At 39.0% G+C, this 27,931-nt stretch overlaps 1 protein-coding gene across 4 annotated transcripts in view; it reads right to left on the reverse strand.

The window, feature by feature from the left end:
* Window positions 1-27,931, reverse strand: part of LAMA2 (laminin subunit alpha 2) — a 567,760-nt gene that overhangs the window by 375,936 nt on the left and 163,893 nt on the right. For all 4 annotated transcript variants that reach the window (XM_072141562.1, XM_072141561.1, XM_072141563.1 and 1 more), the window contains exons 8-12: window positions 23,801-23,979; window positions 20,573-20,672; window positions 16,866-17,026; window positions 15,574-15,714; window positions 11,404-11,580 (exon numbers count right to left, since the gene is read on the reverse strand). In XM_072141562.1, the coding sequence (XP_071997663.1) occupies window positions 11,404-11,580; window positions 15,574-15,714; window positions 16,866-17,026; window positions 20,573-20,672; window positions 23,801-23,979 (758 nt within the window). The remainder of the gene's footprint in view (window positions 1-11,403; window positions 11,581-15,573; window positions 15,715-16,865; window positions 17,027-20,572; window positions 20,673-23,800; window positions 23,980-27,931) is intronic.

Below are 27,931 nucleotides of genomic sequence, written 5' to 3' on the forward strand. Positions count from 1 at the left end.
TTGCAATAATCAGCTTAAAATTGTCTGCAATGAAGCTTTATTGATAATTCTTGGTCCTATTACAGCAAAAAAATGTGAAACTCCAATTGTCACTGGGGCAAAAAAAAAAATTGTAGGGAACTACAATGATAAAATATACAGTTTCGACTTACATACAAATTCAACTTAAGAACAAACCTACAGTCCCTATCTTGTATGTAACCCGGGGACTGCCTGTATTTATGTCTAGTTCCGATAACAAGACCCTGGACAATTGTCAGTGACCTTTCATATTGCTTTTGATATTATTCTTAGACATTTACTTACCCGGCCGACGGACTTCACCCGAAGTGCATTGTCCGAGGACAATGCACTGTGCCCCGATTCACAAAGATTGTGCACCCGATATCCTGCAGCTGTCGCTTCCCCGCTTAGGTCTGCCGGAGTTCACCTTCTTCTTCCTGGTATATGTAAGTGCTTGATCTTGCGACACAATTTGAATATTAAATCCCATGCTCAGTCCGAATCAGTCAGAACGCCCTATGGCCCACCCCCCATTTCTGTTGCATGAAAGCCAGTGCCAACGCACCATAATCCAATTGCAGCGGTGCAAATCCCGAAAATTTCTAAAATCCGACAAAAGCAAAATCTGCAGGACCCTTAGTAAATGAGCCCCTATGTGTATACAACCTCGGCTATGTTTGCTTGGTCATGTCTTTCCCCTTTATTTTGCACCTTACTGGTATTTTGACCCAATTCTGCCTACATTTTCTTGTTGGCAGTTCAGTTGTTTTGTCCCTCTGTGTCTTCTCATCTTTTCTGAACACCAATTCAGTGAAGGGATTGTTTATCGGAAGCCCCTTACCTCTAGGATTCTTAGTTAGGTGAAAGGGGTTGTGGGTGAGTTCAGGGCCTACATCCCTTTCTCTTCTGTGAAAGCTAACATTGATTAAGTTAACACAGTAACTAAGCAGCCCTTTAGCAATGGCATATAAGCATGTGTTGAAACATGAGTAGGGGAATGATTGGTGGTATAGTTCCTCCCTTGAGTTCTAGTAATTCTGTGATATTTCTGGCACCACTTACATACAATATTATCTTAAGCTATAGTACGGAAGTTGCATGCAAGTACTTATGTATTTCCCAAGCCACTGGTTTGGGTGCACAGATGACCATAAAGTGCAGGATAACTGTAATAACTTTCTTATTAGTTATATGAAGCATCCAATAACAAAAAACAAAATTTGTTCATAAAAATTCTTCATTTTTAAATGTTATTATTTATAATGCCTATAATATTGATTTGTATGTATCTGGAATAAAATCTGGAATATTTTCTTTAAGAACAAAAAAGGAAATATTTGTGGTATTTCAGACCTTTAGTCCAAGGTAGAGACGAGGCATGCATTTAAGCGGCAGGAGTACGTGAGTGAAAGAAAATCAAAGTAAATGCAGTGTGACATTTGCTTGTGGAAACTCACAGCGAATGTGATTCTCTGTGATGCCTCTGAGCTTAGAAATTAGCAATTATAATACAGTTCTCTCTGGACTCTGATTTTCCAGGGAAGGCTTTGTGAGAACTAGTACGGATGTCAGTGGCATGTATAAACGACTGGCGTGTTATCTACAAGATGATGCTTCCCTCAACCTCATGTTTGCATTTTCCCAGGTCTATTTGAGGATGTGTTATATTTCACCAGCCAGTAATGCAGTTTAACCGTAAATCCCATTTCCGGAAGTGTGCTTGCCATATATGTGCATGGTCCATAAATTAGAGCTCAGTCAAGCTTTATTGATTTCCATTTACTTTTAGAAATCCAGAAGCCCTTGTACAGTATACTAATATTTACAAACTTCAGTTATTTCAAGTTATTCCATTGACATCAAGTAAATATTTGGTTAGAAAAACAAAACACACATAAAATGATGAAATACAAAAACAAGAGCATCTAGAGATGTCCTACAGACGAGCAAGCAGTCAGGCCTTCGTTGACTGCAAGGCGGGTGTTAATCCTTGTGTTGTAAACCACCCATTTGCTTGTAATTGCCTAACACATTGACTATTTCATGTGTCGTATTACAGAATTTTGCCATTTAAGAAATCAAACATGAAACTAATTACTTTTCCTTGAAGAAAAGAGATTACAGTTTGCAGCATTAAATCTTCCTCTTAGAAGCTAAGTACCAGCTTTAGTGACTTTGTACTGCATTTTGTATTGCATTTCTGTGCATATAATCTTTTTTTTTTTTTTCAAGAAAAAGGAAAGTTTAAACAATTTGTATTTTCAATGTTGAAGGATTTTAAGATAAAGGGGATATTCTATTAAGATAACCCCCTGCTTATATTCTTGGGACCTCCATGCTCTAACATTGGAAAATCATCCTGCAGCACCTATGGATAAAAGATACAGCAGTGAATCTTCATTCATATTTTCTTTGTTGAATGTCAAAATGGTTTCAAAGCTTCATAGTAGGTAAGGTTGGAAAAAGACATCAGCCCATCAAGTCCAACCTGCAAATCATACAGTGTTGATCCAGAGGAAGATTGAAAAAAATCCCCTGCAAGGCTGAACCAAATTGTCTCAAATAAGGGAAAAAATATTTTACAATATGGTGTCCATGTTCAAGCATCTTATTAATGTAAAATCTTAAGTGGAGATTGCAGGAAGATGAACCCCATTGCAGCGAATACTATCTGTAACTGACAAATTACATGTCATAGTAGGTTTCAGTTCTTAGCAGACTAGCAGGCCATGGCTAAACCTATCTTCCTTAAATTACATCACAAAAAACAATCTGTAAACCCCTTAGGGTTAGTTAACATATTTCAGATGCCAACAGTTTTTTTACCTCAATCAGCACAGCTGATAGTAAAACTGATGCAAAGATTGGAGCATTAAAATGAATCTCAACTGATATTTTGAAATAGATTACATGCTACAGATACTATGTTGGGACTCACTGATTTCTCCTGAAGTGGTATGAAAGGGATCAGATTTGAGGCTTCTGTTCTTGTAGCCACACCCAGGGCTGCTTGGCTGGCAGTGTTGATTGACAGCTGCCTTTAAGAGTCAGCTCCCATGGCAGAGCTGGGTGTGTCTTCTTCTGGAGAACTGGGTGGTGTCATCAGTTGTTACCAGAGTGATGGATGGCCGAACCAGTTTCTGCTGGGAGCGGCATTGATGGTTATTGCAGTCCTTTTACTCTTGTCCGTTACATCATCCAGCACATCCCGAATTAAGTAAGTTTTTCTTTTTGCCTATCACGGTCTCCCAGGGTCCATTGGCAGGTCCCTGAATGGGGGTTGCCCTCATCAGGGTGGTTTATCTACTGTAGGCAGGACCCTAGTCTGCAGGGAAGTTGCAGGGTGAGTTCGCCACCACTTACCCAGTCTGACAACTTGTTCCAAGTCTGGTTGTGGTTGCATTGTCTGCTGGACAGGTCCTTGACATATCATTGGTTTATTTTGACTGTGGCATATTAAAAGTAGTTATTTTGGATTCAAGATTTGAATAGTTAATTTATCACTGGCTTCAATAGATTGGTTGCATAGTAGACACATCGCACTGTGTGTTGCCACCAATTAGTTCTGATTGCTACAGTTACAACTGCAAGGTTATTAATTTATTGCATGCGATGCAACATTTTATTTCTTTTATGTGGGATCATTTTCAATAGTTACGTACATTTAAAATGACTGTTTCATTTTAAAGTCAAGCAAAAATGACCACATCTTCTGAATTCTCAAGTAGCTTATCTCTGTTCTTGTAATCTTTCGGTTCATAGGATCTCTAACTATTCCCACATTTGTAATTCTATCTTTTTTGTGTTCTTTTGAGGGTGTAATGAAATACAGGCCAGATGCTGTATACTGATACACTACAAAATATATGAAACTCAGAAGTTGCTAAAGTTCCTTTGACTTAATGAGAATTTTAACAGAACACTGAGAAACTAGCTGAGCATATCACAACCATCATACTTTATGACTCTGTAGAGAATGTCTTTTAAACTACAACTCTATCTCAGCCGTGGCTCAGAGAACGAGGCTGGGGAAAAGTAAAAGGATTTTTCTTACACTTATTTTTAACTGTTACAAAAAGAAATATATATGGTTTGTCTTCTGAGCTTTTGACTGTTCTTAGAGCAGTTTACACATCCATGTGTTTCTTTTATCATAGTAATTTTACATCATTAAAGTTAAATATATATATATATTAATCAAATGTATTATTTAGTCAGGGGTTTTTCATGTCAGTATGCTTTTAATGATTTTTACAGATTACACACTAATTTTCTATGGTCTTATTCAGACATCTATGTTTTTTTCAATGGCCATACAGTATGTAAGTGAGAAAAAACCCTGTATTACTTTTCACATTTTTGTAACCAAGACTTTCATAGAAATCAATAGCTCTATCAATGGATAGCACACGGATCTTGCTAATATTAGAGAAATGTGTTAATATTAAAGAAATGATACAATCTTTTATTGATTGTAGTCCACCTCTTCTAGTACAATCTGAATTTGCAAATCCTAATTACATTTTAGGACCCAGTCAAAGATCTGCCACAAAAAAAAAAACTAGGTCTTGTGCCTGTCAACCCCAGGGGGGAATTGAGTTCAAAGGAATCAGTGTAATGTTTGTTAATGGAGAAAGTGTAGCCATTCTCATCTTTCAGACCAATGTGTCCGATGCATAGGATCAAACTGAAGATCCATTAGTATGCAAAGTAGAAAGCCATTTTTAGCTTAATTCCCACCCAAAAGTGCAATAAAGACTGTAAAAGTTAAAACAGATGGAAATTATATATTTCTGAATAACTCAGACATAACCGTAGTTATAAGTTCCCACTTATAGGAGGGGTAAACTTTATGAATACTTGCTAATATTCACTAGCAAGCCTAGTTATTTTATTCTTTTATTTTCAAAACAGTTTTTGCATGTATTATATATATTTTCTTCTAACCATTTTTTAATCTAACAACTGTATGTTCTGTGTCTGCACTGCACATCCATGTATTAAATATTAATTCTTATTAAGTCTTTGGGTGTAGCCTTAAAGAACTTAAGTTTCCAAAGAGATAGTGTAAGGCTGGGCTCACATCATGTTTTTTGCATTAGCCTGACATATGCAGAAATATATATTTTAAAAAAGGAACAAACAAATATGCATTTTCCTTGTCCTTACCAAGTTAGAAACTGGGGTTGAGTACGATTGTTGGGGATGACTCCCCAATCGTACACGGCAGGCTAGTCCAGAAGAAGAAAAGAAGAAGAAAAAAAAAAAGCACAAGAGACTCAAGTGGATTCTTTCTATAAACGGTGGGTGGTATCAAAGAATAATTCTCACCTTGTGTGTTTAAATTCACATCTGCAGAGGTGGAACAATTTAAATGGGAGCCCAACTAGCTGGAAAAGGCTGCATGGCTGGCAGATGTGTTTGTTGCCATAAGCCTGCTGCTGTAGGATGAAAGGAAGAAGCCTCTTCTACCGTTTGCCACAAAACTTCAGGGTCACAATTGCCCTATCCCCCAAGCCTGTTGCAGATCAATGCAGGGTTGGGCATATCAACATTGCTTGCCTGGAAAAGAAGAAGATCGCTCCTTTACCCAAACCAGCTTTTTCTTCACCCTCTGTTTTCTCTGCGGGTGGCAATGAGAGGGTGAATGCTGTTTGGATATGCAATATTAATATAACCAAGTCCAAATGATCAAATAAATTAAAAAAAATCTGCGTCTACGTGCTTTTACGACTGGAGCTACAGAGGTACTGTCTTATCCTTATTGTCGTGCGTTACATTGGAACATTGGAGCACGTAGAAGCGGAAAAAACTTTTATTTGATCATTTGGACTTGGTGGTATTTTTTGGACTTTTCTCCATTTTTTTCCTGCGCCGTTGCCTCTTAACTTGCCTTGGGGTTTAGTTGGTATATTAGTGTGTGTTTTTGTTCAATATTGATATAATGCATACTGGAAATTGAGTTACTTGTTGTTTTTTGAAATGCATCCAAACCAAGGCCAACCCCTGGGACTAAACAGAGAATTGATAATTGGGGATGACCATGATTCAAGGGCCAAATGAACTGTGTTTTACTAATGACAGAGAACCATGCAAGCTGCCAAAACAAGAAGCAGGATGAGGAACTTTTCTTGTATCTCAAAACCTTTGGATACATTAACTAAGACATTTATGCTTGTACAGCATCATATTCACCCTTCATGAATCAGTATATAATGCTTCTCCCTCTCTGTATTGGGGATGCAGTAACCAGAAATTTATTATCATATTACAAACTTACTGCAGAACTTAATGAATATTATCAGACACCGATGTATAACATTCCAGCACAGAAAATGGGATGCAAACATTTGATCTAGATCTTACTGCATGTTATCCACTGACAGGAGCATTTTTCTGATCCGCATATTAGTGAGCTATACTCACTGACCAAAATTTTCTGAACTAGGTAGAAAAACACAATGTGGCACATTTACTTATAGTAGGGCAAACTGCACTAAATGCAGTTTGCCTGTTTATAATGAAGGCTGCGCAAAATTCAAGAATCTGGTGCTCTCTGTACTGCCCTGACAAAGTTCACCAACTTTTTTGTGTTGTGCCTTTAACATAGGGCTTGCGACACCTTTCTGTTGGACTTTGCATGATAAATCTGGTGTGCAGGCCTGACTTAGCATCAGAACACTCCCTTAATTGTGTGCCTAGTGCAGCTGCGCCACAAAATGGTCGCATTTGTGGTGCAGACACTTCTTAAATACCTGTGCAAGAAGTTTGCACTAGAAATAACTTGCAAAGTTCACCACAAAACTAACCCACATCCCTTAGTAAACGTTCCCCATATCCTCTGACAAGACTTCAGAACTAGATAGGAAAGCACAGTTTTCCCTGACAACTGGATTTCTGCACTAGATATTTGTATGCACTATTTTCACTGACAACACTTTTCTGAAGAAGGTAGAAAAACACAATTTCCTCTGACAGGAGAAACTTTGCAAACAAGGGATAATTGATAATGATATTAATTGATATTTTTCTTTGCCTGATAACTGGACAGAGAAAGGATCTTTAAGATTACTGGATGATGTAGTAAATGCTAGTAATCAGGTCTGGTCTTTGCAAGTATTGCTGTAGAACCCTGTATAATCAGTAAGAATATCCCTGCACTGATGCAATTAATCATAGTGTCCTTATAATGGCAATTATTTTAGATTTCCAGCTGTCCCTAACAATAGAATCTCTTTTATACACCTAATAGCCAGCAGCTAATGCAATGGCTGCGGTTTCACAAGTCCCTGCCTAGTTGACTGACCCTATGATGAGTAACAATCTCTTCTTAGTTTTCTCTTGTGTGTAATGCCATCTGGACGTGCGGCCCTGCTCTTATACTGCTGGGTAAAATGCCCAGCTCAGCCAATCGCAGATATGCCTGTAGAGGGCACACCAGTGGCTGCTAAGGTGCTGTAAACTGCTTAATTGGCTGCTTCTGCAGTCAATCAAGCACTTCTTCAGTCAATCAATCATGCACTTTTTCCCCAAACATTGACCCGAATCCTGAATAATGACATATGTGGGTGCCAAACCCATGAAATTCAGTATAGACCCAAATGGAAATTTACCATTTAGGCTTTATGTAAATGTCTTTGGCGCTGTAGGCTAGGTCAGGAGTGCATAAGTCACAAAGACTACTGTAACACTAGAACTAGGAGGTGAAGCAGGATAACACTATATTTTTTGCTCAAGCATCCTCTGTTCCCTAGGATTCATTGAAAACTTATTTAACTACTTAATTGAAGGTATGATTACACAGTTCTCCAGGATTGCTCTCTAGGAAGCCTCAATGGAATCCAGATGATTTAATTTTAGTCTTATCATACAATAGATATGACACATCACTATAAATGAAAAAATATATGAAAAAATAAACTGTAATATTAACACTGAAGTTCAAACTGTGTTACTCTTCATTAGAATTTTTCGTTTGTTACCATATATTTTTAACCCTTCTGGTACCTTTTATAGGCATTTACATTTTTACACATCAATTGACTAAAATCTATATTCTCTCCCAAAATTCTTGCAGAGCATTTGATTGGTAAGAGGTAATTGTTCTAATCACCTCGTACAATTTAATGCCACCTCTCCCTCAGCCTACTTTCATTGCCATTTGTACTCTTTGTCCCCTGTCAGAAATAAAGTCGAAATAAATAAATAACAAGTCAAACCTAGAGGAGCCATTGTGATGGTAAGCTACTTAATCATTCGAGTAAAAAATGTCATCATGACTATAATTCACATGATGTAACATGACAGATAAGATGTACTGTGGTAATTTGTAAGAGCTTTCAGTATTATTGAAGTATCAAAAATTTATATGGTTCACTTATTAAGTCAAATTGTTTCATTCAGACAGAAACGGCTGATACTAAATCACAAAAGACCTAAGTATTACACTGGGGAGAAAAAAAAAAAGCTTATATGTTAAAACGATTTGTACATAGTGTTATGATTATTCCATTCAGTGAGTGGGAACATGGAGACAAGAAAAAGATAATAAATATCTCAGAAGCGCATGAAATGCTTTGCTTTGTCACTTGTTAATGCTTATAGCTGGAGCATGTAAACTGAAAATTGGGATTTCTATTTGAGGACTGACTATGGGCTGACAGTATGGATGACACATTTATATGAATCTCCAAAGAACTTAAGAAAATAGATATCCTCAAAACCGGGGAATGCAAACTATTTATTGTGGTAGGACTATCACAAGACCAGTGGTCCTACCCATTAATGGATAAAGCACATGTCCCAATACTACATTCAATGTCTACGTGGCTGTGATTAATTTAGATATAGATAGATACGTATATAGCAAGGGTTACACATGGCAGGTCTTTTCATATACATCAGTGCATCACATGAATGCAACCAACGAGAGTTGGTGGCAGAACTTCCTTGTTGACAGGGTTCTGTTTGTGAAAGGGGATTGTTGGCCATTGAGGGTTTTGGGTGAGTGCTGTGGCATACCAGAGGTTGTGTGGACGACACTTTTTAACGTACTGCGACTCCGAGAACCCATGAGTTCAATAACTAATTGACCTTGCATTCCTTTGAGGAGTCCATAACGCTACAGTAGCTACTGTAGTAAACGAAGCACAGCACTCCTATTGTAGGGACCAGCTACTGAGACGCCCACTTATTGAAAGAACAAGGGACATGTTTTCCCTAATTTTTGGAGCATCCGAATGAATGTCTGACCTGATTTCATTACATAGGGAGAATTTGACCCCATCCCTATTGATTGACGGGGATCCCAGCAGTCTGGCCTGCAAGAATCAGATAGTTATAACTTATTCTGTGAGTAGGGTATTACAAATATCCATATTACCTCACACACAAGCTGTTTTAAACTGAATGCCTATAGCCAGAGCTTATATATTGGTAAATAAGTGTATTTTGGAAAGCGTGAGGTGTAGCCTCAAAACCTAGTTTAAAACGTTACCTGAGTCACAGGGAGGAGTTGTGCAAAATATGGTGATTGTAGTGCCTCCATTTTGTAGCCCCCTCCCTTTTCTGTGTAACTCCTTTATTGCCCCCCCTTTTTATGTAGGCCCTTCCTGTAGGCTCCTTTTTTTGTAGCCCCCTTTTTATACTACATATACTTGAGTACAAGTTGACCTGAATATAAGCCGAGGCACCTAATTTTACAAAAAAAACTAGGAAACTTAATAACGTGAGTGGGAATTGCAGCTCCTACTCATTAATGAAATATACAGCAGCCTACCCTTATTAATAAAATGTCCAAAGCAGGGTCCCCTCAAAAATGCACAGCCTCCAATAGTTATGTCCCCTGCCCAGCCCCTATAGTAATATCCCCTGCACGGACCCCAAAGTAAAGCCCCCTGCCCCCCCCCCATAATAATGTCCCCTTCAGATCCCCCACAGTAATGTCCCCTGTCCAATCTTCATAGTAAAGTCCCCTGCCCAGTCCCCATAGTAATGTCCCCATCACAGCCCCCCATAGTAATGTCCCCTGCACAGTCCCCAAAGTAAAGTCCCCTGCCCTGCCCCTATAATAATGTCCGCTGCACAGGCCCCATAATAATGTCCTCTGCACAGCCCCCATAATAATGTCCCCTGTCCAGACCCCATGGTAAAGGCCCCCGACCCACACCCATAGTTAAATCCCCTGCCCAGCCTCCATAATAATGTCCCCATAAAAGCCCCCGCAGTAATTTCTCCTGCCCAACCTTCATAGTAAAGTCCCCTGCCAGTCCCCATAGTAAAGTCTCCTGCCCAGTCCCCATAGTAATGCCCCCATCACAGCCCCCCATAGTAATGTCCCCTGCCTATCCCCATAGTAATGTCCCCTTCCCAGCCCCCATAGTAATGTCCCCTGCACAGTCCCCAAAGTAAAGTCCCCTGAACAGACCCTATAATAATGTTCCCTGCACAACCCTCATAATAATATTCCCTGCACAGCCCCCATAATAATGTGCCGTGCACAGATCCCATGGTGAAGTCCTCTGACCCCTTTTTCCAGCCCCCATAGTAATGTCTCCATCACAGCCCCCACAGTAATATCCCCTGCCCAACCTTCATAGTAAAGTCCCTTGCCAGTTCCCATTGTAATGTCCCCAACACAGTCCCCCATACTAATGTCCTCAGTCCAGCTCCCATAGTAATGTTGCCTGCCCAGCCCTCACAGTAATGTCCCCTGCCCAGCCCCCACAGTTATGTTCCCATTTCAACTCCCATAGTAATGTCCCCATTACAGCCCCCATAGTAATGACACCTGCTCGGCCCCCACAATAATGTCCCCATTATAGCCCCTATAGTAATGTCCCCATTACAACCCCCCATAGTAATGTCCCCTGCCCATCCCCATAGTAATGTCTCCTGACCTGCCCCCATAGTAAATTCTCCTGCCCAACACCCATAGTAATATCCCCTGCCCAGCCCCCTTAAAAATAAAAAATGGTATACTCACCTCCAGTGGCAGCCCACATAGACGTGCCTCTGGCCGTCTTCCAGGAAGCTGCGGGGTGAAGAACCACCTGGAGCCGCAGAAAGCAGAGTAGCATCGGAGCAGTATACAGTTTTTTCAGATCAAGTGTTCCACAACAATGGTCTTGGCCTGTGGCCCGGTGGTTGGGGACAACTGCTTTAGCAGAAATATATACATACACATACAATTTTATATACTAGATAACTAGTATTATTCATGTTGGAATGTGTAGCAGTCAAATTGTCACACATATATTAGTTACCATCTTGCATTTTGTCAATATAAAAATATAGAAAATCTAATTCATTTCCTTTCAACTTCCAAAAGCACTGGATCTACAAGCATGAAGTCACACTAATCAGTACATTAGGAAAGCTTAGTGTAAAAGTGTGACTTACTTTGCTGTGCAAGTATGAATCTGGTGCCGACCAGTAAATAACATCCAGCAGCCCTTGGGATCGTGCATCTGCTCTTCGTATACTTAGTTGCTGTGGGCCATCAAATTTATCTTTAGTAGGTGAAACTCTGATGTCACCATCTAATTCTGTGAGGAACCATCCATTCATATCAGTTATCTGGTGAAATAAACATGTGTTACATTTATACATTTGAGAGTGTTTGGTTACATTATGTATTTCTTTTAAATTGTGTATTTGTGATCCTAAAATGCATAGATGTGTCAATTAGGTCATGATTAATTGGCATTTATGTTTAATGATGTAAAGTGTTGCTGATCATTCTTTTTAGCTTGTCAAACTATAGAAAGTGGATCCACTGAAAATGATTTTGAAGGAGCCAGTTGGCCTATAAATACAACCTTAGGTCTAAAACTACAGAATAAAATGTCTTTAAAGATATTACATGACAGGGCATATGTAAATGATGAACAAAGATGGAACGTGACATAAAATTGCGGTTGTCACAGATTCTGCACAATCCAATAGCCAAAAATATAACTAGCTATAAATATAGCTCATTAAAGAAAAAAGCTGTAACCAAAGAAAAAATAAAATTATTTTGTCATTTTCCTTTATTAATGACTTGAACCCCTCAGTACTCCATGAAGTACTATTACTGCATCTGGAGTCATTACTTAGTGCATGTGATAGTTTTTTGTGCGCTGTGTACGAAGTATTACACTATATTCTGAACTGTACTTAGTGCAGGTGATAGTTTTTTGGGGCCCTGTGTACACAGTGTTACATAATATACTGACCTGTACTTAGTGCATATGTAATGCACTTTAAAGTGCACCGTCTACATTGGGGGTCATTTACTAAAGGCCCGATTCGCGTTTTCCCGACGTGTTACCCGAATATTTCCGATTTTCCCTGTATTGCCCCGGGATTTTGGCGCACGCGATCGGATTGTGGCGCATCGGCGTCGGCATGCACACAACGGAAATCGGGGGGGGGGGTGGCCGAGCGAAAACCCGACGGATTCGGAAAAACCGCCCATATAAAAACAGAAATGTGTCGCTTGGGACGCGCTCACCTTCACTTGGTCCGGGTCGGTGAACTCCAGTGCGTTCAGATGCTTTTCAGCGCAGCAGCGCCACCTGGTGGACGGCGGAGGAACTACCTTGATGAATCCCGGCCGGACCTGAAACCAGCGCAGAGAATGCGCCGCTGGATTGCGAGTGGACCGGGTAAGTAAATCTGCCCCATTGTGTTACTTTGTATTCTGAACAACACATGACAGTTTTTTCTGTGCTGCGTATAAAGTGTTACATTATATCCTGACCTATACTTAGTGTAAGTGATAGTTTTTTGTGTGTTGTGTGCACAGTGTTAAATTATATCCTGATCTATACTTTGTGCATGTGATAGTTTTTGTGTGCTTTGTATATAGTGTTACATTATAACCATTAAACCCCTAGGACTTCTGCTTAACCCCATAGTGCAATAAGACGTACCCTTACGTCTTGTTGCACAAGGGTGAGTATGAAGAGGGCTCACGGGCTGAGCCCTCTTCATACTCACCGGGCGCTTGCTTCACAATGCAGCAAACACTGTCGATGAAACCCGCGATTGATGCTAGCACCGATCGCGGGTGTTAACCCTCTGATCGCCGCCGGCAAAGCTGCATGACATCATCGGGGAGTGCCAATCCGTTGCCTTGACAGCCTGGGGTCACACATTATAATAGATGGTGTGCAAAATCCCCATAAACTACCATTCTGTAGTATGGCAGTATATTGTAGGATCAATCAGATAACCTAGGGTTAAAGTACCCTAGGGAGTGTGAAAAATAGTTAAAAAATAAAAAAATATATTAATATCACCCCCCTTTCCCTAGAAGTCATATAAATAAACATTAAAAATCATAAACACATTACCGTATATACTCGAGTATAAGCCGACCCGAGTATAAGCCGAGACCCCTAATTTTACCACTGAAAACTGGGAAAACCTATTGACTCAAGTATAAGCCGAGGGTGTAGTATACAGCCAGCCCCCATGTAGTATACAGCCAACCAGCCCCCATGTAGTATACAGCCAGCCCCCAGTAGTATACAGCTTGCCCCCAGTAGTATACAGCTTGCCCCCAGTAGTATACAGCTTGCCCCCAGTAGTACACAGCACAGCCCCCAGTAGTATACAGCCTGCCCCCTCAGTATACAGCTTGCCCCCAGTAGTATACAGCCTGCCCCCAGTAGTATACAGCTTGCCCCCAGTAGTATACAGCCTGCCCCCAGTAGTACACAGCACAGCCCCCAGTAGTATACAGCCTGCCCCCATCAGTATACAGTCTGCCCTCAGTAGTATACAGCAGCCCCTATAGAGATAAAGAAATAAACTTAATACTCACCCTCCATTGTCCCGATGTTCGTCGCGGCTCCCGGCAGCTTCCGATCCCCATCGCGGCTCCCGGCGGCTTCTTCACTCTTCTCTGGCCGGGAGATCGCGCTGGCCGTCGCACACAGTGATGCCGCACTGCCGCCGCTGATGACGTCATCCGCGGCGACGGCGTCGCATCACAGTGTGCGATGGCCAGCGTGATCTCCCGGCCAGTGAAGAGTGAAGAAGCCGCCGGGAGACGCGACAGGGATCGGGAGCCGCCGGGAGCCGCGAGGAACATTGGGGACACCGGAAGGTGAGTATTAATGTATTTATTTTTATCATTGACTCGTGTATAAGTCGAGGCGAGGTTTTTCAGCACATTTTTTGTGCTGAAAATCTCGGCTTATACACGAGTATATACGGTAAGTATTGCCGCGCCTGAAAATGCCAGATCTATCAAAATATAATAACATTTTTTCACTGTGTTTAAACCCATAACACAATTTTTTTTTTTTATACTACATGGCGGTATGCTGTATGCATTTTATACTACATGGTGGCACACTGTATGCATTTTATACTACATGGCAGCATGCTGTATCTATCTTATACTACATGGCTGTACACTATGCATTTTATACTACATGGTGGCATGGTGTATGCAGTTTATACTACATGGCGGTATGCTGTATGCATTTTATACTACATGGTGGTACATTGTATGCAGTTTATACTACATGACAACACGCTGTATCTATCTCATACTACATGAGGGCACTCTGTATGCATTTTATACTACATGGTGGCATGCTGTATGCAGTTTATACTGCATGGCGGTATGCTGTATGCATTTTATACTACATGGTGGTACATTGTATGCAGTTTATACTACATGGCAACATGCTGTATCTATCTCATACTACATGAGGGTACGCTGTATGCATTTTGCATTGATTTATTTTCACACCAAACCAATATGATGGATCTGGTCCTGACACTCCCTGATATATTACATATATTGGGTGTGGGGGGGGGTCTCTTTATGGCTCGCCTCAGGCAGCAGAAAGGCTTGGTTCACCCCTGCTTGGGAGAAACAGCACAACAATTTTGGAGTATATTTCTACATCTAACACCCTCTGAATGTGTACATTTTAGGACTAAATGAGAATATTCTTATAAAAAATTAAAATGTTACATTTTCAACTCCATTTTTATTTGATTCCTGAGAAACAATTAAAGTTTTAAAAAAACTTCACAAATTTTTATTTTGAGTAGTTTGAAATGTTAAGTCCATAAAATGTGGTTGTATATAGCGGTTTATAGTTCATGAACCTTTAAAAGGGAACTAAATTGTTCACTAAAAATTCATTTTTTTTTGCAAATCTTGTAACTAAACTTGTAACTAAAACTATAAGCCTTCAAACATTCAAAAAAACAACCAAATGGAATAAAAAAAGAAGACTAATGGGAAAAGCCTTCTACAAAAAATTCTGAAACATTTTAAACAAAACAAAACATTTTAAACTTTGAAAATTATACATTTTTTTTTAAATTTTCCTGAATTATTTAATTTGTGTTATTTCCATGTGTTATGAGAAAACAATCTAAAAATCACTTAAATAAATTAAAGTGTTGAAAAGTTATTACCACAGCAAGAAACACAAAAAATGAGCCTTAAATCACAAATTGGCTGGGTCCCTAAGTGGTTAAAAAGTTTAAACTTAAGCAGCATTTATATACTTTTTAAAAAGCTTTTGGGGGTGTTTAGTTTATTAATGTACTTACTTTGGTATAAGAAAGCCAAGAAGCAATGCAGTTACTCGAAACTCCAGAACAAAAGCACTTATCACATCCACTGGGATTGTCACGCTTAAGGTTAAAATAGCCATGCTTACATACATGACAGTCATCTCCTGCCACATTTTCCTAGAAGAAATAAATCAAGATTGAATATGCAAATAGTGTCAAATCTTATCAGATCATAATAGAGCATCATTTTGGTGGGATCCAATATTGTAGAACCCAAAGGAAAAGACGGTTCCGGCAGCCTTCAGCATAAGAAAAACAACAAAGAATGGAACTGTAAGTGCAACTCTGTGCTCTTACCTGGCACTGTGTAGTACAGCTGACTTCCTACTTACTTGACTAGGTATTCAAAAACATGAACCTGCAAAACCACATGAAGAAACATACTGCATGTTTTTTAGAACATTTGCTGCCCCAAGAATCTGCCTCCTATCCATTTCAATGGATTTGACTTTTTACATACAAGCAACCCCAATTGTATTAGATGGAACAGGAAGCCATAGCAGAAACTGCTGAGGCACGTCATTGGTTTTCTATCATGGGGCGTTGTGGAATGGGTTGGACAGTTCCACTATGTATGCCCCAGGCCTTACTTACAATTCCATTCAAATGTTTGTAAGAAAAACAAAAAAACATTTTTCTTCCATTTTGAATATATTTCATTGAAAAAAATTGTGAAATGTGTTTTTTAGCCATATGATGAACAGCAGAGAAGTATTTCATGCTGAAGATATGTTCTATTTAAAACATTTATGTATGAAAATATTTTAACACAAAAGCTATATCTAGTTGCAAACCAAAAATAGATAGAAGAAAATCACCTATAAAACCTCTGGGGAAAATGATGGCTAATAACATTGTTTGTCTTTTGGAGAATAATTAGTTTGAAAACAGCAAGGTACTTTTTGGGTTCCTCTGAAAAAATTTTTTTGTCACAACTGAGCCAAAAAAAGTCTCAACTGTGTCAAAAGCACCTCAAAAAGTAGTAAAGAAAGCAGCCATAATGGTGATAAAACCCCCCATAGAAATATATAATTCCATAGGTAATTGTAACATATCTGAGTATATTTTCTTAACATATTGGAGTATTATGTAGTTTTCCATCAGTAATTACATGGACATTTGCCGCCTGTAGTGATTTGACTCAAAAGGTAATTTTACAGCTGGCGACAGCGATAATCATTTGAATATCTAAATCTGAAAGCAATTAAACATGTTATGTTAGATCGTGATTTCTCAAAGCATCTTGGATAAAAACATAAAACAGTTACCTTGCAAATGCATGGATCAACACAAGGATCTTCATTTATGCTGCCTGAGACACTGCAGTTACACTGTATACAATCCGGATATCCCTTGTATCCCAGATCACATTGATCACATTTTTCTCCTGCATAGCCAGGTTTGCAATAACAGGATCCAGGTAGCAAGTCTAGAAAAAATCGTATTTGGGTTATCACTAACCACATCAACCAATTTGCAAAAATGTCTAAGGTTGGTTGCTCACAAGCGAGTTCAATCTGAGAAAAATGCTTGGTGCGCTGGAGGGATTCTTAGATTAAACTTTATATCACTGGACTAAAAAGACATGAAATTAGTTCATTCCAGTGATACAAGTCACACACAGAGCATTTTTCTAAACTCTAAGCCTAAGAGTTAGAGTTAATAATGCTGGACAACCTTTTAAACATGACACAGTCAGTGAACTGTTAAAATTCACAATAATTTTTGTGAGCCAAAACCAGGTATGGGGACCATACAGAGAGTAGGTATAAGAGAATATATGCATTTGTTCTGTGTGTAAATTTTATTTTATTTACTGACCAAACAAGTCTTGTGTGAATAAGACCTAATGGCGAAGTCGGTCCACTCCTGGGACCATATCATCATCCACAGATGGCAAGAAACAATGGAAGTCCCTCCAGCTGCTTGGATTCAGATTGCATCAAGTCAGGAAAGATTATGTCAAAGTTTTTAAGCTGTTAAGCTTACAGCACCTGTTATAGGAGTTAAAGCTACCTGGCTTTTCACCTCTGTCCCGCCATCACAGGTAGCTGGGAGTTAGTCCCAGATATTCCCTCCAGGTCCCCACACTGGCTGGGGTTGTCCCAGCTCTGTCTTCCACCTAGTATACTTTCAAAGCCAGAATTTGCAGTACTGAATGACTTCCATAGACTCTAGAGACTCCGTGTATCTGTATGCAGAGCAGACATCAAGTAGGAAATCCTTTTGAGAGATGTGTCGGGTTAGCACAGAGCAGGGACCACATCATCAGGGAGATATCACCATCTGTCCATATATGGTGTCTTCACTTCACAGGGCTTCCCCAGACACAAGACTCTATTTAATTCAATTAATCCCAGCCCAGGATTTGAACCCACAACCTCCACACTCAACCTGCCATAGAGAGCCTCTATCCACTAGGCTATAGGCTTAGTGGCTGTCAATGGGAGGATTTTATGTAACTAAGAGTTTCACTGATACACTGTGACACAGGCTCCGTGCACTGGTATGTAGAGATACATCTTCTTAGAGATTATTATAGAAATTATTGAGACAACTATTATTATTATTTTCATTATTACTATTATTATTATTAATAATAATAATAATCTCCATGATAATAATTATAATAAAAATAATAGTTGTTTCAATAATTACAATAATGATCTCTGAGAAGATGTCTCTCCATATACCAGTGCATGGAGCCTGTGTCACAGTGTAACAGTGAAACACTTAGTTACATAAAATCCACCCATTGACAACCACTAAGCCTACAGCCCAGTGGATAGAGGCTCTGTCTCTCTTTGGCAGGTAGAGGTTGTGGTTTCCAAATCCTTGGCTGGGCAAAAATGTATTTATTATTATGGAGACTGTTATTATTAGTAGCAGTAGTATTAATAATAATCCTCTCCATAATAATAATAAAAATATTAAGTTAAGGGGTTAAACTGCTCAGAAAGGAATGCTCTCCCTGCTAAGCAGACACAGCAGAGACATGGCTGTATGTAACAGTCGGTCTCCTGCTGTGGATCTCCCGGGCCCACTGACAGTGCCGCCACAATCCTGGCCCGCTGATTAGGATGATCTATATCGTCACATGGCGTTAAGCAGTTAAACAATATTTTGTCATAAAAAACGCACCAAGGCTTTGAAAGGCTAAATGACTCATTCTACGGTCATTAAAAAATAATAGGCACTCAAAGGGAAATGCATAATATCACAGCTAGTGATGTTATCAGTGGCCACACAAAATATTGCATTAGATGAATACGGATTGTTTATAAGGGCTACAATGAATATGCCAGCTGTGTATTTTACATCTATGCTACAACCAGCTATCAATGGTGCTTTATCTCACAATTCAACTAGGATGGGTATTATTATGAGAGCTGAATTTACAACTGGAACTGACATCCAATTTCCAGCAAATTAACTTTTTATCCCAAAACAAGCATACAGATAAAGTGTGCATTTGTCATTATATGCCACTTATGTATTACTTGTAATTATACTAGGAAAATCATTTTCTCCCACACTTTTGCTTCAGTGGCTCCATGTTCATTGCACTTTATAATTTTTAAAGAAAATGAACAATTTTCATCCACTTTAAATTCATGTCATGAAAGATTCATTCACATTCACATTTTAATAAAAGTATAAACATAGTCAATGCTTTGCCTCATGCCGCGTACAATTCCATTTTCTGTTCATCTGAAGAAATAGTTCCCAGCAAAAGTGTGCTGTTCTACTTACTGGATAACTGAAGTGCAGTATAATGAATGTCAAATGTGCAATTGTTAACTGTACAGGGCAGCACAGGCTTTACATTTGTGGGTTATTAACAAATCTACTTGTATGGTTATTTGCCAGTTAAATCAGCATATCCTGGAGGAAGAGCCTCATCAGCTACTTTTCTCTGAAAACCATCTCTAATTCTTTCTAATGTTTCCAGTGTGAATTGGCACTACATGTTAAATTTGTTTTGCATCAATTCAAATGAAATTTAAATGGTATTTAACTGCATAGTGTGGGTGTTTTGTTTGAACAATGTAATTAAAGGCTGTCCACTTTCAGCAAATAATTGATATTGTATGTGTAATGCAGTTTTCCATATAGTTTCTGTATAAATTCCTTGCAGTTTTCTAGATTTATTTTTATTTTTCTTCAACAGGAGGCTTCATTGTGTACTTCCAGTGGACAGAAATCTGTGTCTGGTCATGTGATATCAAGCAGGTGCACAGCTCATTATATCACACAGCTCTGATTTCTCTATGTGATACTAACGAGCTGTGCACTTGTGTGACCAAATATGATATTGTGCCCCATATTGACTACTAAACAATACAGATAAATTTATTTTACATAATACTGCAAATCTAAGTACCTTTTCCATCGAAGCAGCTGCCATTACATTTTAGTGCACCAAATACTTACAGGGTCCCTTTAATCATACTGGTAGGTTGATTAGATTGTGATCCCCATGGGAGCAGGGACTGATTTGGCAAGTTCTGTGCAGCGCTGCGTAATTTGTGTGCATTATATAAATAAAGGAATTATTATTATTAATTATTATCATTTGTGTTGTTTAGGTACCAACAAGATCAAAAGGTTTACCATCTGTATTTTTTCCCTCAAATGCACAAGTACTCAATTGAGTCTTTAAATGTCCAGGACGTGCTATTTTCCATAGGATTCTCGCTTCCCATGACATCATTGTGTAGTGATGATCTCTTGAAAAATGTCAGCACCTTCGCTAGCAGCATTTTAATGGTAATACGCTTGATTGGTCCATCCGACCACAGATGTTACCAGTGGGGGTAAGTATTTGGGTTCTGTACCTAAACCATCAGGTTCAGGTTCATATGAACGCAACCGAATCTGAAACTTAATGGGCCCACTCATACCTAATGAGAATACAATAAATATGTATTGGGTATAGTTTCTCCATAGGGTATAAGGAAAGTTAACTTTTTACCTTCAGTAGCTTCTTTTGAGTCCTTGACACATACATTGTGGAGTGAACCTACTGGATCACAATTACATGGCCGGCAAGGATTTGGGTAGTTTGGAGACACCTAATAAAACAATCAAGAAAAAAATGTAATATTGAATTTATTAACCAGATATCATATAATGTTAAAGGTAACAACACTAACTACAGTATAATGAAATACTAAGCTTTTTGTGGAAAATTTCAATAGGGCTTCAGGTCTCGGCCAAATATTTACAGACCTTTAGTCATGTAATTATTTGGCTAAGAATTCATTGGGGGACATGTATCACAGTTTTTTCTTTCTGTGGTGATTTTTTTGAGACATTTGGCAGCCCTTTTTTGCTGCTGTGTGATCATGTCTTTTTACTTGTGATACATGTTCAGTTTTTCCTGGCAGGTGCAAATTTTGGCTTCTGTTTTGAGACTTTTTATTGCAAACATCTCAAATGCACATGGACACAAGCCATGTGAGGGGGTTAGATGCAGAAGTTGACACTACTGTAAGTTTTGGATTTAAGGCCGTGTCCTGCATTTTTAAGCACCGCAGTCACACCCCAGGTGTGACGACAAATGAGGCTGCGGTCACACATGTTAAGGGTGCGTTCACACATTGCGTTTTGATTGTGTTTTAATTGCGTTTTGAAACACATTACAACAGCCGAGGAATTGCCTAATTACATTAATGACACTTGTTTTTACAAAAAGCATAGTAAACGCAATGTTAATGTATCCGTTAATGTCACGTATGCGTTAACATCACGTCTACATTGCATTTGTAAAAGTAACGCAACCAAAACGCCACATGTGACCTCACCCTTAGAAGTAACCAAAGTAACCAAAAAATGTAAAATGGAAATAATTCCAATTTACATGTTAATACAGGGTCCATGAAGAAAATCCTTCCTTTGCACCTGCCCTGGAGCAGATGCAGATTTGCACCTAAAAAGTTGCGGAAATAAGCAAGTAATACATGAGTGAAAAGTTGCACGGAACATCTGGAAAATAAAGATACAGAAGGCACACCGCAAAAGGTGCAGACCAAGGCGTACTTTAAAAAAGTGACAGCTAAAATTGCAGTGAAAAGTCTCAAAAGTGAGACAATTAAAGTAGCAGAAATAAAGATACATGTCCCTCATTGTGCCCTACAGCGTCTAGTCAAGTGTTACAAATAAAATATACAATCTTTATTAAATGTATTTCATTAAAAGCTCAAGACTATCTATCCGTTTGATGGTATGTCTCAGGTACCCAGAAAAAAATGGAAGTGTTTCAGTATGTAACCGGTCCCACTTTAGTAGAGCTGCACGTATAACCTAACACAACCCAACCCAACACATGAGACACATATCACCACTGTGATTGTGACTTGGGAGACCTGCATACACATTAATCCTTGTAAGGAGGTAAGGGCTGTTGGGCTGTATGCCTTAGATATCTGGATACTAATGGAGGTCCATTACTTTGGATATTTACAATAAGACAAACATTAATATTACGCCTTTCATATTAAATCTGCTTTATCCACAGTGCCGCTCCATAATAATCTGAGGAGTCTTGGAATAGACATAACGTGTAAGGGAAGGGTGGATGGGCACTTGTTAAAGGGACAGTTTGGAGACTTTTATAGGGAACTACATTACCCACCCCCAGATTTATCTGACCCCCTAAAAGATGAGTACACCGTCCAGCCGACATGAGGCTTCCAGCCTGGGTGAATCACGACCGGGTGAGCACTTTTCATGTCTGATACCTGTATATGTGAATTTTTATTTAGATTACTGTGTATTTATTATAGGAGGGAGTGGTTACATACTGAAACACTTCCCTTTTTTTCTGGGTACCTGAGACATACCATCAGACAGATGAATAGTCTTGAGCTTTTAATAAAATAAATTTAATAAAGATTGTATATTTTATTTGTACCACTTGACTAGACGCTGTAGGGTATGTTTGTACTTTCAAGTGAGGAGCTCTGATGGGAAATCAGACTAACAGACTAACGGTCTGTAGTGTCACTAAGATTTTATTGTGGTAAAAAGACTCATGTGGGGGCTATTGAATAACTTTATAAACAAATTAACATCAAATGTTATCAAATGTTCACTAAGGACATAGGTTGTCAGAGTAACCAGCTTCGTTTTTATGAAGAGATTTAAAAAACTGGACAAATGAGCTACTGTGAGTATAGTGTTCTAGGACATGTGATACTGTAGATAGAGTGATGGGGTCCACAATTTATACTCAGACTGGTCCCCCTAAGACTCAGTACTAGGCCCACTATAATTTGACTTGTTTGTTAGTAATATAGAAATTGGGATTAATAGCACTATGTCCATGCCATCAGGCTGTATAGTATAGTGTAGTCTATGTAGGGTATCTAAATTTGGGATAATTCTTTGTTGAAAAGGACCTGAGTGTACTTGTAGATAAAAGACTATATAACTACATGTCGTGTCAATCAGCTGCTTCAAAAGCCAGTGGAATCTTGTCATGTATTAAAGGAGGATTTTTCTACCAGACAGGGATGAAATATTTACACTTCATAAAGCTACATCTGGAAGATGCAGTTCATTTTGGGGCATCCAGCTCATAAAACAGGATGCATTGGAGTTGTAGAGGGTACTAAAATAGGAGTGTTGTGACAGATTTGTAATGAGGGACATAAAAATAAAATTTTTATAGTCTTGAGGATAGATAACTATTAAAAAATGGCAAAAAAAGGTTTTCTGAATAAAAACACCTGAGACAGCAAGGAGTCATTCAGTTTGGACACAGTCACCAGAGATGACAAAACTTCTTATTATAACAATGGTTAATCTGTGTAATGGCCTTCTCCAGAAGATGGCTACATCAAGGACTGCAACGGCTTTAAAAAGGCTCAGATGCCTTCTTACAGCAAAATAACATTAATGTTTATCTAACTATATGGAATTATGTTCCCTTACATCCCTTTACTGCCTTGATTTAGCTTGATGGACATAGGACTACGTAAATGCTTTACATTTTACAGACACTATAAAGTGGTATTCAATCAATTAATAATGCTGTAAATTCCAGAATATGATTAGCTATGATGCTGAACTTTAGAGGCAAATGACATGCAAACCTTGCTTTGGACACCAAATGGCCTCCATCTGTGGTATAAAAAGTCTTAATAACAGATTAACACTTATATACAGTGTATATAGATTAGTTAAGTAAATACTGTACCCATTGAGGTCGGTAATACTGATCTATGCAGGTCTCACAATTTATTCCAGAAGTGTTTTCTGTACAGTTGATACAAACTCCTCCTCCAATGTAGTCTCCATTAATATTCAAACTCAGATTCTTGTTAGCCACTTCTTGATCATAGTAGCATTCACTAGTCTTCCCATGACAATTGCATTCTAACAAATAAATAACAGTATGTAAGGAACTTACTGGGAAACTTTATAAAATAAACAATAGAAATGGCACAGTGTATTGTTTTCTTAAAATGTCAATGTGCGATGATATGCAGTTATTGCAGTTTAACATCTTGCATTGAAGTAATCAGGGACTAGTAGTGTAACTACCAGCATTGCAGCCATATGGGCAGGGTCTGGGGGTCTGCAGGGCCGACATTGGGGTGGGCAAAGTGGGCAACTGCCCAGGGGCCCCTGAGACATTTATTTAGAGACATGGAATACAATTTAATAGTTGGGAATAGCATATATTTTTGTGGGAGCATTTATGTTATTTATTATGCGACCCTGCATCTTTTTTATGCCTAAAGGAGACCATTTTCACCATATATTAGGGGGTTGTCATATAATATAGGTGGTTTGGGCAGCATCCTGGGGCCTATGCATACTAGGGGGTCCATTACCACCAACCAAATTATATATGGAGACAAACCTACATCCATGAATAACTTTTATAGCTGTTCATGCTCTCAATACACAAGTACACAAGAGCCATTTTATGACCTGAAGGTCCTCCAAAGATCCTGAAACACCAGATTGAAAGCAGACAGAAGGGATGCATATTTCATTACCCTAAAAGATTAATCTAGTACCGTATGTAGGATGTGAATTACAGACTTGTAGTCGTATAATATTAATACAACCCCGGGTCTTAATGGCTCACGGACACCCCTGGGTGTCTCTACATAATTTATTAGTGAGGGGATGGGGCATAGGATACTATTATTCTTGGCATTTGTGTATGGCCTTTATTGTGGGGAGTGCTGTATATTATTTATTGTGGGGGACAATATATATAATTTGTTGTTGGGGCACTGTATAATTAATTAGAGTGGAGGCACTTTAAATCATGTCATTAATTTGGGGACTCCATAATTTAATCACTGTTTAACTGTATTTAATTAGGGTAACAATATAAAATATTGGCATATTCTATTATTTGTAGTGTGCCTGTCTCTCCTAGACTCCAATCTTAATTACACCTTAGGGCTAAGCGACCATAAAATCTTTGTTGGGGCTCTTTGCAACCCACCAGAGAGTCTTGATTCAAAATAGTCATCGCAGGAGGTGGCTTAGTTCTCATCCTGGACAAAAGAAAAAGGCTCCTTAGTGTGCAAAGGGGGTTATGTCATTTCTTTTGGAGGGAAACTCATACTAAGGATAATAATTTCTATCCAAATAACATGGGCGTAAAGCACAAAAGCACCTGCTAAGTGGATAGGGTCAGGGTCAGCACTAGGGTAAGTCCCTCATGTCTGGTTTAGGATCATAGAGAAAGGGGTATCCAGTCAATTGGAGGCAGTTGTACCATTGTATAAATTTTCGGTGGAGAGTTATAAGGTTTAATAACAAGCCACAAAATTTACTTGGTATATGAACATTCCCTTCTCAGTGATGTCGCAAACAGGGGGCAAGGGAAAAATCCACAGAGCATAAATTATCTGGCTTTGCAATACTCAGTGTCATTGGGGATCAGTTGAACAGACTGACGAAATTTCTTCTGCCAAGACCTACTGCCGGATAATTCTTTCATTTAGGTTTATTAATTTTTATCCTTTTTATTTTGCACAATGTTTGCATTTGGATTCTATGTTTTCTTACTTTGTAACCATTTTTCTATTTTTACGTGAAAATTACTTTTATGTTTTGCAATGCATATTTTTAAAACTTAATTAGTCTCTAAATGTAGTCTTACATTGTAGTTTATGATACCAGTGTTATCTTAGGAAATACAATATCTAATTATCTTACAGTCATTGTTAGTAACTAGTGTTATGAACTAGTATAAGGGAGACCCTTATTAACTAAACTATTTTGACGTATAGGTGGTGGCAGGATATTTTGTATACAGGTGTCGGGACTGTGAGGAATTAAAGGAAACCTACCACTTGTAGTGGCAGGTTTCCGATGGCAATACCGGGCACCAGCTCAGGGTGAGCTGGTGCCGGAGCTTATTTTAGTTAGTGTTTTAAACCGCGGTATCGCGGTTTAAAACACTTTTTAAACTTTATAGCCGGCGCAGGCAGGTACGCGCTCGGCGCTTACCGTGCACGCGGCTACATAGGAAGTGAATGAGAGCCGCGTGCACGGTAAGCGCCGAGCGCGTACCTGCCTGCGCCGGCTATAACGTTTAAAAAGTGTTTTAAACCGCGATACCGCGGTTTAAAACACTAACTAAAATAAGCTCCAGCACCAGCTCACCCTGAGCTGTTGCCCGGTATTGCCATCGGAAACCTGCCACTACAAGTGGTAGGTTTCCTTTAAGGAAGTAAATTTAGCATAAATATAACATCTTGGATGGGTGGGCAGGGCTTATGTTGTGAATTATGAGGCTCCCTAGTATAGTTGCGCCCCATGACATCACCATGAGAGATTGAGTTTGTCAAAGTAATTAATTCAAGGGGACCTGAAATTAGTAAGCACTTAATACATAATTTTTTGGACACAGTGGGGGTCATTTATTAAGGGCCCATTTGCGTTTTTACGGCGGGTTACCCGAATTTTTGCGTTTTGCGTCGGTTTTCCCTGAATTGTTTTTGGTGCTCGCGATCAGATTGTAGTGCATTGGCGGAAACGGAAATCGGGGGCGTGGCCGAACGAAAACCCGATGGATTCGGAAAAAATGCTGTATTTAAAAAAAAAAGAATATATTACAAAATTGATGGTTAACAGTGGATACTTTTTAGGAGAACTGTATTTTTTATTCAGGCAGAGTACAGTTTTTGGTAGGGGAGGCACAGACATATGTGTTGGGAATGATATTCAGTACTGTACAGGGAGCACAGCAAAGTCACTTGTGTTGTGAGGGCTATGTTTAGTGTAGAGGTGCAGTGTTGTTATCCATCTGAGATTATGCTGTATGTGACTGTGGTATCTTAAAGCGCACAGTGCAGAGATCTTCAGCATAAAGATATCTGGCAGCAAATTCTGCATGGATAAGTCATGGCTAAGAGAATTTGTCCTGCAGCTTTTTAACCAATATAGAAGACATGTCACTTGTGAGTATATAGATGCCCCTTCTTCTATGTCTGATCCGTATTGTAGTCACTGATTAAAGGGGTTGGCCACTTTTCAATAAATCTGTTCCATTAGACATGTTGCTGCATGTATATGTACCTATATCTTAACCTCTTTTCATAGCTTCAGCCTTTTCTTGTTCTCACCACGCTGCCCTCTGCATATATACACAGGGACCTCTCACTCACTGCTCCAGCCTGTCCTCATCGCCCAATGTGTCTCTATTTCCATTGTCTGTCTTCATTGACCAACAGGAAAAGGGGAGGGGGGAGCAGGATGAGTAATAACTCTGCTTCTACAGCTCCTCCTGTTCATCAGTGCTCAGACATGGAAAAAAAAATCACAGAGTCTGCAGACAGCACTAACGTAAGTGAAGACACATGGGCAACTTTTCTAGTGCATGAAACTAGTGTATACATATGTGTGTGTGTACATGCACATTTTTGTATGTAGTATTTGAGTCTGTAAATGTGTATATTAATATGTATTTTTTATGTTTAACGGGAAGGGGTGCTTCATACAGATTTTGGGGCCCAGCATCTCCTACTTATGCCCTAGCAAACAACCATCTAAAATATAGGTGACTATCGAATGGTACGGTTCATTATTCAGATGCATTGTGAATTTTAATTTAATATTCTTTTGACGTCAGGGACTCCACGTCATAACATTAGAATTCTTTTTAGTTTATTATTTATTTTACTCTTATTTTATTCATTATATGGTCCATTTCATATTATCCATTTTATTATTATTTGGCAACGGAAATTAACTCACCAAATTATGTATTGCATAAAAATACACTTTGACTATTGCATTTTTTTAAATCTCATCTAGTTGGACCAATGCAATTGGGTGGGGCTTATGTTGTAATTGC

The sequence above is a fragment of the Engystomops pustulosus genome, chromosome 3, assembly GCF_040894005.1.
Source record: "Engystomops pustulosus chromosome 3, aEngPut4.maternal, whole genome shotgun sequence".
In the NCBI taxonomy this organism is placed as follows: domain Eukaryota; kingdom Metazoa; phylum Chordata; class Amphibia; order Anura; family Leptodactylidae; genus Engystomops; species Engystomops pustulosus.